Source organism: Bacillus rossius, assembly GCF_032445375.1.
Source record: "Bacillus rossius redtenbacheri isolate Brsri chromosome 9 unlocalized genomic scaffold, Brsri_v3 Brsri_v3_scf9_2, whole genome shotgun sequence".
Taxonomy (NCBI): Eukaryota; Metazoa; Arthropoda; class Insecta; order Phasmatodea; family Bacillidae; genus Bacillus; species Bacillus rossius.
In genome coordinates this window covers 9,905,021-9,917,514 of record NW_026962013.1, presented here as the reverse complement: position 1 = coordinate 9,917,514, position 12,494 = coordinate 9,905,021, and the positions used below count along the sequence as shown (strand labels likewise).

Sequence of the window (12,494 nt, the reverse complement as noted above, 5' to 3'; positions counted from 1 at the left end):
CGAGAAAGATGAAGAATCCATCTTCCCGACTTACCTAGCTGATGTGGGTGGTTAAACAACCAGCTCAACTCTTGATTGTCAGTACACAGATCAAACTTGTTACAAACGTGATAAGATTCAAAATTTTCTAATACAAACATACAAGCCAAGCTTCCTTTTTACTTTTTACCTCTTTACTTTTTTTGTGGTATGCTCGAAGTCAATAGTGACAGGCTGTTAGAAGTAATTTTCCCCATGAAATCATCAGTGTTCAGTATTGGATTCAGTTTTTAGAAATGACAAGTGTAATAACACTGTCATTGTTATGGTCTTTGAAAATCTTTATATGTGTGATCTCTGCCTTAATTAAGGAAAATTCTCAATATTAAATGTTTAAAAAAAAAATTGTTATGGCATAAAAGCTGTTGCATCCAATATGCGTGTATTTTGGTTCCTCTCTCTTCTCCTTGAAAAGAAACCATGCATTGACCATGAAGCGAGAGTTCAGCATGTTGATGATATGAGAAAAGGTTGATGAAAAGTATAGCCTGTAGCTTCCAGCTAGCCATGAGAACGAGAGCATGAGGTGGGAATATAGGAGTACCCTGAGGAAAATCAACCAGCGCATTGCAACATCCACCACATTTCATAACTGCAGAATTAAATTGAATACTTCCCCAACTCCTCTTAATAAAAATAAATTTAGGGAGTTTATTGCTAATGGTCATGTACAAAGGTGGAAGTATTTAGGTCTTCTAAGATTTTAGAGGTCTCTGAACTATATACATTGCCAACTCAGGACTTTAAATTGTTTGCTACTTGATTATGACGTGATAGCGATCACATCCACTCAGAACTTGACTTGCCTTTATGAGAGGAAAACTGTTTCACTTTTAAGTCGGGTAAGTTACATTAGCTCATGGTTTCCAAGAAATGTCTACCACCATTTGGGACTTCATTGGTTTGAGTTCCACTTTAGGAATTGTTATGTGTCAAATCCATGCCTGTACCCCTCTAATAAGCATGTTACTGCATAGGAATAATGCTTTACTGCACTGTTGAATGTTAGCTTTAGGATAAAATAGTGTCAGCAATTCATGTTTGTGATGCTGAGGAACGATACTTGTATTTTTTTTGCAAGCACAGTCACCACGTAATTGATTCTAATGCAACTGCATACTCGCAGGTTCCGTTGAAGCCTTTATTTTTTTTAAGTCGACTCTTACGTGTGTCCTGTTGACAATTTTTGAAATTCATGCAGAAACATGTTTGTACGTCTTTCTTAATTACCTGGTGGTTTGCGCGTGTGCAGCGCGGGCATCTTCCTGCAAGGCCTGGCGAAGGTGGACTCGTCGTTCGTGCGCAGCCAGGCTGAGTTCACGCTCGCCACGGAGGCGAAGCTGAACCTTGAGTCGGACGTGTCCTTCTCCGACAAGGTCGCCATGTGCATGCAGCTGAAGCAGCCCGACTCCGTCATCAGGTGAGCTGTGCACATTTTCGTCCGGCCTGCCCCCTCCCTGTTGCCGTCGTCAAGGGCGGGCCCACTTCACAGTGACATCAGGGGCGCAACAACTAAATTTCCCAAGAGGAAGGGGGGGCAGTATACCTTTTTATAAAGAATCGTCGATCCCCCCCCCCCCCCTATTTTTAGCGGGGGGGGGGGGGGGGGGGGGGTCTGGGTTCCCCCGGGAAAATTTGTATTTCAAGGTGGAAAATGGTGCTATTTAAGCAGTTTTATCATCTAAAAATTGATTACACAGCACTTTCTTTACCCCCGTTTGCCCCCACTTCAAGGTTTCAGAGGGGGAGTAAAATACCCTTGCCCCCCCCCCCCCCTCCCCCCCTGTTGTTGCGCCCCTGAGTGACATGGAAACGTGAATATGCTAACGAATAACGGATCTGGATCGCGAGATATTTACGTTTCACTATCCCTCTGTCGCTTCTTTTAAGGGCCCCTCCTACCCGTTCACACGAACAGCGCACAGAAAATCTAGCCAGAAGGCCGCTAGGTTTTTTGTCGTACCTGTTCAGTTGGACGATTTAAATATGAGAACATGGTAAGGGTGCACTTTAATGTCCGAAATAAATCACATTTGGGAGTAACTCCAAAATCTTGAAGGTATTATTCATGTAGTCTACATTCATATCACTTGAGATTTTTTTTTTTTTTTTATGTAACTGGGATAGGACAAGATGCACGTTTTCGCTGCACGGGGTTCGTTCCCGTATGCCGACCGGATTTTTTTGTCGTACCTGTTTAGTTAGATGATTTAAATATGAGGACATGGTAAGGGTGCACTTTTATGTCAGAAATAAAACACAAATGGGAGTAACTCCAAAATTTTGAAGGTATTATTCATTTAGTCTACATTCATATCACTTGAGCTTTTTTTTTTTTTTATGTAACTGGGATAGGACAAGATGCACAGGAGTGTTTTCGCTGCATGGGGTTCGTTCCGGTATGCCGACCGGCTAGTGAGCGGTACTCTGGAAACAGGCTCTGCTCAGAGAAGGCAGTATGACGACGGACCTTTTGTGTAAAGCCTTTCTTCAACTAACTTTCATTTAGCTAGTGTTTAGTGAATTGATTCGAGGGAAGGGGTTGGGGGCAAGGGGCCTTGTTTTCCTGTTCGCCCGTGCGGACGCAGAGTGAAGGAATCTGTTTGTCTGCGCAGGCACAACGTGTACAAGGTGGAGCGCATCCCGGGCAGCAAGCACAGGCTGCGCAAGTCCAAGTACAAAGTGATCCAGGTGGCCGGCAGGACTTACGCCCTGAACCAGAAGAACAACGAGATGTGCGGCGTGATACACTCGACGTGAGGAGGGCGACCGCGCGTGTGCCCGCAGAGGGTCCTTGGTCGCAGCTGCACGTTCGTGGATTTTGTCCGTGCAAACCGTGCAAACTGATCCATTGTTACCATGAGGATGTTTTCGGAATTAATGGCAGCAGATGAATCTTAAATTTTAAAAATACATATAAGTCATTCCAGTGTGCCTGTGATCATTAATAAAAACAGTGTGTGGATATAATCTCCTATCAAGTAATTGAAAGAAAGACATGATATATGCAAAAAAATGTTATAATAATTACTTTATTAAAGAACTGTATGCTTTATTTTAAAATTAAAATTTTAACAAATAGAATTACTTGGTTGAAATTAGAAAGATGCTGCAATGTATCAAAATTGTTTTGTCTTATAAGTGGTTAGCTAGTAAAATTTAGATTTGTTTATTGCAATCAGCTATCATCAAGTTTGTATTCATTTCTATAATTTTCTGTGTCAGAAACAGCATATTATTTTATTTTAAATAGGTATGTTTAGTACGCATGTGTATCGAGTGTAAATATGGAAGAAACTTGTACCGCATATTGTTCCTAATGTCAATTGTTACATATTATATGAATCTGATATATTTTTGACTGAGTAGCAAACTTTTTTCAATCAAAACATAGATGGATTGTAGCTTTGTTGAAAGTGAAAAAAAAAAATGTATAATATTAATTTTTAATTTCCGTACAGTGTCGTTTATTATTTTACTTGCTTCCACATCCACATCTCAAAGCATATATTTTATAACCCTTGTGTTTTATATCACAGTAGGTACCCTGTCACCATTGATGGTAAGGCCTCTCTTTCAGCTGGTACAAATAAACACTCGGTTGCAGTGTGGTAAATGTTACTATAGGATACTTTTGGGGCCATACTTTCATAGTTCTTAGCATTTTTAAAAATTGTGTTATATTGATGAAATTTTGTGAAGATCAGCTCTGTAGGCGTAGTAATTATAATTAACTGAAATGTGATCATGTGCAAACATTCTAAAAGGAAAAACTTTACATCTAACCTGAAATATGACTAATTATTCTTACTGGATTGCATGTGGAAGACTGTAATCTTGGGTTGTCACAACATACTCATCAATTACAGTACAATAATAGTAGAATGTTGCAAATGTTCGAGGAGCCGACAATGTAGTGGCCGATACTATCGCTTTCGCGGATGTTTTGTCCCGAGGAGTTTTTGGCAAATTATTTAGAGTATTTATGACCAAACCACTCACACTAGTACTTACATACTGGCCTTTGCTACGTTGAAGTAGACCAATCACTTCTGACTCAACCCTTTGAAATGCTAGTTAATGTTACAATAATTTTAAGTCCATACATCCATGGGCTTAGAATCTAGGGGGGGAGGGAATGTCCCCCCCCTTTCCCAACTTTATTGGCGTGGAATACTATACCTCCAACTTTATGTAGGTATCAATATTTTTCTTGTGAATAAGCTATTTTTATACAGATATAATAATAAACTGTAACTTTGATTACTTAAGATTTCAAAGAGATTAGTTTCAAAGGATTATTGTCATCCTTACTGGTCTACTATAATGTGAATATTTCTTCCCAATATTGCTTATACTCAAAAACAACTGTTATATTTGTTTCCAAGTAGTCTATACGTGTGCAGGCAGACTTCCTCAGTCTGTCGCACTTATTGCAAACATCAAATTGACGTGGAAGAAAAGAAGAAAAAAAAGTATCTGATTCTCCTCAGGTAAGCTAGAAAAATCAATATGTGTTTATACAATGAAGTTATCCCAGTAAATTACCATGCATACTGTTTTAGTGCCCATTCAGGGTAAGGGCAGACATATAATAATATCACATACACTGCTTCTATTCTATTTATTATCTGTTACCACTCCGTGTTTATCCTAGCTCCATGACACCATCATCACAACTGTCTTACAGTGGCACCAACTTCATGACTACACTACAACATCTCCCCTTTCAAAGTTGTTTGTCAAATACACTGTACATACATTACATGTTCAACCTCTTGGGAGGATTTATAACTCTCCCTGATCTTGTTACTGTTGTTCTGTTAACACCAGCTGGTTTGATAGAAGTATCTTGCATTCTAGTGCACCCTACACTCCTGTCAGCTTCCATTAAACTAAATTTATATGATTGTCTATTTGCACTACCATTTTCATCATTCACTACATGGTCTTTATAAGTATTCACTTCGAAGCCTGCAAAACCATTTGTTACACCGTCTGATGTTTCCTGAGCTCTCCTGTGATGTTCTTTACTTCTTCCTTCCTTTTCTTCGCTGTTTATTGGCAATATGACTTCTTGATGTCTTTCACTTTCTTCTGTTTTTGAAGACGCTTTTATGTGTGTTTCATTTCTTCTCACTTCTCTTCCATTCTGGTTCCTTACAACGTAGGATCGTGGAGCGTCGTGTATCCTTACAACTGTAGCAGGTTCCCACTGTGCATTCTTATTTGTTTTTATCACCACCTTGTCTCCTTCTCTAAACTCGCTAGCCTGTTTCAAGGCTGTCTTATCATACTGTTGTTTGCACCGTTCTTGATTTAATATCATTTTTTTATGTGCGTCTTTTTCAACTTTGGGTTGAAGCATTTGACTTGTCACTGGTAGTAATGTTCTTATCTGGCGGCTCATTAGTAGTTGGCACGGTGAAATGTTTAAGCTTGACAGTGGCGTGTTTCTGTACTCTCTTAGCAGATCTCTAAAATCTTTTTGCTGCTCCATACTTTTCTTTAGTATTTTCCTTGCTGTGTGACATCCCTTTTCTGCCAGGCTATTACTTCTGTGATAGTGCGGACTACATGTTCTCAATTCAATGTCATAGGTCCGTGCAAACCTCGCAAACGTTTGCGATAGAAAGGGCATATTGTCTGCTCTAATTACTCTTGGAATGCCATGCGTGCAGAACACATCCCTCAGTTTATCACAAACATTTTCTGCTGTCTTATGATTTATTGGTATTATTTCCAGCCACTTTGAGAATATGTCAACAACAATCAAGTAGTTCTTGCCTGCATTATCCAGAATGTCCACTGAAACCTGCTCAAAAGGGAGTTGTGGAATCTCTTGTGCAATCATTGGTGATTTCTTCTTCATTGATTGATATTTCTCACATATATGGCATCCACTCACCCATCTTGTAATGTCTGAATACATATTTTTCCAGTAGTACACAGTTTTGGCTTTGGCTATAGTCTTGTCCCTTCCATTGTGACCTTCATGCAACAGGTTCAAAATAAGATTCTTCAGTGCTTGAGGTACAATGAGTTTGTCATTGTAAAAGAGCAACTGATTGTCCACATAAATGTCATTTCTCATAGGCCATGCCCACCTAATGCACTCTGGCACTTGTTTTTTATGTTCAGGCCAACCCTTGCCATACATGTCCTTGAGAGCTGAAAGTTCATTATCTGTTTCTGTGGTCTTGATAAAGAGTTCTTTCTTTGACTCAGACATGGGTAAGTGCCTAACTAGTTCATGAACTAGTTCTTTCATTTCTGGGTCCTCTTCAGTAGGACCTAAGAGATATGACCGGGACAGTAGATCTGCAATGTACATTTGAGGTCCAGGTAAGTATTTTACCTCTATGTTGTATTTTAGTATTTTTAGCCTCAGTCTGCGTAGAACTGATGAACCTATTTTGTGTACAGGCTTGTTCATTGTGGCAACAAGTGGTTTGTGTTCCGTCATGATTGTGACCTTATACCCATACACATAATTGTGAAATTTTTTCAGGCTAAACTCAATGGCTCTCATCTCTTTCTCTGACTGTGAATAGTTTTGTTCGGCTTGTGTCATGCTTGACGATGCAAAGGCTACAGGTTGTTGGTCCTGCAGTAACACACACCCTAATCCATCCTTGCTGGCATCACATTGAATCACTATCTTTTTGCATGGTGTAAAGTTTGCCAATACTGGTGCATTGGATATCAACGTTTTAATTTCATTAAAAGCATTTTCATGTGTAGGTAGCCACTGATAGCATACATTGTCTGATAAAAGTTGCCGCAAGGGTGCTGTTATGGTAGACATATGCGGAATGAATTGTCGAACATAGTTAAACATTCCCATACATCGTTGGAGCTCTTTTTTCGAAGCTGGAGCTTTGAGGTCGACTAATGCTCTTACTCGATCTTGGTCCATACTCATTCCTTGCTTGCTAAATTTGAAGCCTATATATGTAACTTCATTTTTTCTATACTGCACTTTCCTTGCGTTAAACTTGATATTTCTCTCTTCAGCCCTAAGAAGTACTTGTTGCAAGGCTTTATCATGCTCTTCTGCTGATTTTGCATACACAATGAGATCATCCTGATATGCCATCACATTGGGAATATCATTGAAGTTGCCTTCCATTTGTTTTTGAAAAGTTTCGCTAGCACAGATAAGGCCGAAAGGAAGTCTTTTGAACTTGTATACTCCATACGGAGTTGAGAAGCTACACAAATTACTTGATTTTTCATCCAGCTCAATTTGATGATACCCATCTTTTAAGTCCAACACCGTAAAATACTCATTAAAAGCCAATGTTTCAGCAACTTCTGACACGGTTGGAATTAGATGATGTTCTGTGACAATGATTTTGTTTAGCTCTTGTGGATCTAGGCAGAACCTTAGTTCCCCATTTGGTTTCTCTACAGTTACTAACTGATTAATGCAATGTTCCAGTGTTGGATTTTCTACTCTTTCAATCACTTTTCTCTTTTCCATTGTTTCAAGAGTTCTTTTGAAAGTTGGCTTCATTGAACTTGGAATCCTGTGCGGGGGCTCATTAATTAGTTTAGCCTCTTTTCTTATCTTAATTGTGTATGTGCCAGGAAACTTACCTAAGCCTTGAAATATTTTAGAATTGTTTTTCACAAACTCTCTCGTAATGCTGTCTGTAGGCTCTGCCACAATTGACTGTACCTTCTTCACTAGTTCAAGCTGTTCACATCCTTCTAAACCTAGTAGTGGCGTTGTCTGTAAATTTACCACAACAAATTTCAAATCTACCTTTCTTCCCTTCACTTCACATTTGAGTGTGACAGTTCCTTCTGGTTTAATTGTAGATCCACCAAATGCTTCCAGTGTTATGTTTGTCTGCTTAATTTTCACTTCTGGTCTTATTTGATCTAATATCTCGCTTGGTATAGTGTTAACAGCTGCTCCTGTGTCCAGTTTAAAATTGATTTTTCTGTTTTCTACCCATACATCCTGTCTCCATTCTTTTGTTGGTTTCGCCCTCAATGAGTCAATTTCTTTTTCTTGTTTAGCCACAATTCCATACATAAATGCAACGTCTTCTTCACTGTCATTATTTTTCTCACTATAATGTTCATTTGTACTAATTTCGTGGATTTGTTGTTCTGTTCGGCACATAGCCGCAAAATGATTATATTTCTGGCATGCAGAGCATTTTTTGCCATAAGCTGGACATTGTCTTGGAGGATGTTTTCTGCCACAATATGAGCAATTTGAAATGCTTTGAAGATGTTTTGGTTGTTCATAGTATCTCGCACGTTCATGTACGTGTTGTTTTTGACTGTCTTGTTGCATAGTTGTCCTAATTGTTCTTTTAGGGTTATATTTTCCTCGAGCAACGGCATCAACTGGAATTGAGGTTGTTTCTTCTCCACCAGTTTGTTTGGTCCTACCTTGGCCCTGTTGCATCTGTGTTGCTTGTTCCCGACTTCTCTCTGATGCCTGACAATGGTTGACTACTTGCTGAAGTGTTGAATCTTCTATTCTCAGGAGACTCTCCCTCAGCGTGGTACTACTTATTCCCACAATAATTCTGTCACGAATCAGGGATTCTTCGAGGTCCCCAAATGAACATGATTTAGCCAGTCTTTTCAGATCAGTGACAAAATGGTCAATAGTTTCACCTTCAGCTTGGCACCGCTGATTAAAAATGTATCGTTCAAATGCTTCATTTTTTTTGGGGGTTGTGTGTTGTTCAAATGCTTGTATCACCTTATCATACTTTGTTTTCTCTTCATTGTTAAGATTGAATGTGTTGTACAGATCAACACCTTCTTGACCTATAATGTTTAGCAACAGAGCTATTTTGATATTATCAGGTTTGTTATCGTTTCCACTGGCAATAATATAAATCTCAAAGTTTTGTTTGAAGGTTTTCCAGTGTGCTGCCACGTTTCCTGAAAGTATCAATGCAGCTGGCAAATTAACAGTTCCCGCCATGTTGAGGTTATGTGACGTTTGCAGTAGCCTGGTGTTCACTTTTTATGGATTGTTTTTTTCTTGTTCTTGTCTTATCGACATATTAATCCGTGCTGTTACTTTAGGTTCACGAGTTCATTTATTTTGTTTCCTCCCGCACTTTCCATTTATTCGGCACTGTGTTATTTATTCTTCTTGATACAATGGTCTTTTACTATTGATCCTACCGACTGCGCCATGTTTTAGTGCCCATTCAGGGTAAGGGCAGACATATAATAATATCACATACACTGCTTCTATTCTATTTATTATCTGTTACCACTCCGTGTTTATCCTAGCTCCATGACACCATCATCACAACTGTCTTACAGTGGCACCAACTTCATGACTACACTACAACACATACACAAGTAGAACCAAAGAACGCCTATTGTTGTCGTACAAAGGTAGTTTGTAAAACCATAGTGGTCTAATATTTTTAATGCACTCATGATTTTCTGTCACTTATTATTATGATTATTTAAAAAATGTTTATAACCCAAGTAGTAAGCCCAGTATGGGGCAAAGGAAACACAGTCCATCTTTCATTAAATTGATTTGTCAACACTAAAACATCTAAATACTGTCTTGAAAAAAGTAACTAAGAATGTGTGCACAAGAATAAACGTAAACCAGTTACGTGGATGTTTCCCCGTTATTCAAACAGACGGACATGCTGTCAGTCCCTCGGGTGTGACATTTCGCCCTTCCCAGGCAAGGTCGCTGGTCACACCCCTCCCCCTTGTGACGTTGCTCGGAGACATTGGGCACATAATATACTTGTAAGAATTGAAACGTTACACATGTGAATCGGTCGGATCAAAGATTTGGGTGATTTAAATCGTGGTGTTCCCATGTATACCAAAATATTTTAGGTGTGTTAATTTTTAATGCAAATATATTTTTGCAATTAATAATAATTAGTGCAGTGATCATTTTGTCATTTCCATTATGGAAGTGTGAATATAAAAAGAAAAGGGTACTTATTTGTTTAAACTGAAACCACTGAGAATAACACTTTATAGTATCAAATCTCTGGTTTACAAATTCATTTAAATATATTTTTATGTTCTTTAAAAAAATATTTTAAAAACAATATTTAACTATATACTCTATTGTAATAATTATTTTGACGTGACAACGTCTAATAAATCGATGAACGCCGGCTGCACGCACAAAAAAGTGTCCCATTACGCACATTGCCCCGTTACGCTGTGTCCCGTTACGCTCCTTGTACGCTTGCGCCGCATCAATCTCTCTTCCACTCGATTGGAACAACAATCGATTTTACTTTTTCGAGGCACATTGATTGGAAGAAGTTAAATAGCAAACATGTATAAAAATTATAGTTAAAATAATATGTTCGTTCAAGTAATAAACATATTTGAATTAATGAATCCATATAAAAGTATATTTTTAATTAAATTGTAGATTTCATTTCACTCCTCCTTTTTATCCATACAAAATAGTGATAATCATTCAATAAAAATGATTCAATTTTATTCATAAAAGTATGCAATCATTTCATCAATGTTTTGTAATGACATCACGTTAAACTATCGTCCGTAAACCGACTTTACAGACATCCAATTTTTTTTTAGTTATCTAGCTAATGCCTGGCATACATTACAATGGCTCAGTCAGTATTTACGTAATTTATTTGTAACACATTTCCTTTCATCGACTTCTTTTTTTTTATTTTCATGATATTACTCCTACCAAATTCCGTATGCAGAGAACTAAAATGTTTAAACATTTAAAGAAAACCTTTTGTAATTACATTTTTAGCAATTAAGTATATTAATAACTAATTGCTCAATTTTTTTGTTTCGCACACAGTAATCACAAAACAGAATTTCCAGGATAGAAATGTTTAGTAAAACTGTACCACTCCTGTATTTCCAAGCGTTATACCAAAAGGCCTTCGTTGTAGCATTCACGGAATTCATTGTCAATGGTCAGTGGATGAATACTTTTGTTTGTGACTAACTGCAGATGAGTAAACAAACATTATGACAATTTTGTATTCAAAAATAGTGATTACGTTGCTGATTTTGTTTCAAAATTTTTATTTTTTTGTGAAAAACCTGGAAATGTCAGAGAAATTTGATCTTGGCATTCTGGATTACAAACGTGTTTTGCAGGCTAAAAAAAATATCATCACAAAATCTTTAAACGAATTTTGTAAATATCATTCTGTCGTAGACATTGTGGATTTATTTAAGACTTCCCCGACCGTTTGTTCAGCTACATGGCATCATGTTGATGCCGCGTGGAAATAGCCTGGAGTGTTTACAAACCCAGCCGAACGTGAAACAAGAATAGGAACTGTGAATCAGCTGGGGTAAGGTCTGGCGGCTGGAATGCGCGCGATAGGGCGGGCTGTTGAGGCAGTAAAATAGATACAGGAACAAGCAGTCGGTGCAAGAGTGTAGTATACGGGCCCGTGGAGACTTGTCAGTCCGTAGGCTTGCTTCTTGTTAACATTGGCTAGTGAGGAGAGGCAGACAAGTGCGTGTAAAATGGTTCGTGCTAAACAGGGATAATTACAATAGCCCGTCAGGCCGCCGAGCAATTTACAATTTTTGACGTGACAATGTCTAATAAATCGATGAAAGCCGGCTACACGCACGAAAAAGTGTGCCGTTACGCACATTGTCCCGTTTCGCTGTGTCCCGTTACGCTCATTTTATATTGCTCTTTGCTAACCTGAACCTCCTAGCATTGCGACCGAGTCCGTGGCGTAATTATTCTGTTTTCATGCATTTCAATGTAACATTTTCATTGCTCTTTGCTAACCCGTTCCTCCTACCATTGCTGCAGAGTCCGTGGCGCAAATATATTATTTTTGACTGCATCTTGGTATTGGGTAAGCCATTTTCCTTCACATCATCCTTGAAACACTCCCATTGGTTTCCTACTTTTCCTATCATCGTCATATCCTTAACAGAATAACACAGATTGGAAGAAGTTAAATAGCAAACATGTATTAAAGTTATAGTTAAAATAATCTCTTCGTTAAAGTAATCAACATATTTGAATGAATGAGTTCAAATAAAAGTAAATTTATCAATTAAATTGTAGATTTCATTTCACTCCTCCTTTATATCCATACAAAATAGTGATAATTCAATAAAAATGATTCAATTTTATTCATAAAAGTATGCAATCATTTCATCAATGTTTTGTTATGACGTCACGTTAAACTATTGTCAGTAAACTATAATTTTTGACGTGAATACGTCTTTAAAATTACTTCCATAGTGGAAGGCAATTCAAAAAACGAATGATAACCAAATCGGGGGATACAGTTTGGTGTTGCAGCTACATATCTATCATCTCCATCCAAAATTTAATTACACCACTGGATAGCTAACGGTTCAAAGAATTCGTTACGCTAAGTGAGTACTGTGACGCATCGCGCGCGGTGGAGGGGGAAGCGCCGCCATTTTGAGGTCATTTTGCTGCGTTTCGAGAT

At 38.2% G+C, this 12,494-nt stretch overlaps 1 protein-coding gene across 2 annotated transcripts in view; it reads left to right on the top strand.

The window, feature by feature from the left end:
• Positions 1-3,619, top strand: part of LOC134543341 (microsomal triacylglycerol transfer protein) — a 46,129-nt gene extending 42,510 nt beyond the window's left edge. For both annotated transcript variants that reach the window (XM_063388303.1, XM_063388302.1), the window contains 2 exons: positions 1,292-1,459; positions 2,655-3,619. In XM_063388303.1, the coding sequence (XP_063244373.1) occupies positions 1,292-1,459; positions 2,655-2,799 (313 nt within the window). In that variant the 3' untranslated portion in view covers positions 2,800-3,619. The remainder of the gene's footprint in view (positions 1-1,291; positions 1,460-2,654) is intronic.
• The last annotated feature ends 8,875 nt before the right edge of the window (positions 3,620-12,494 follow it).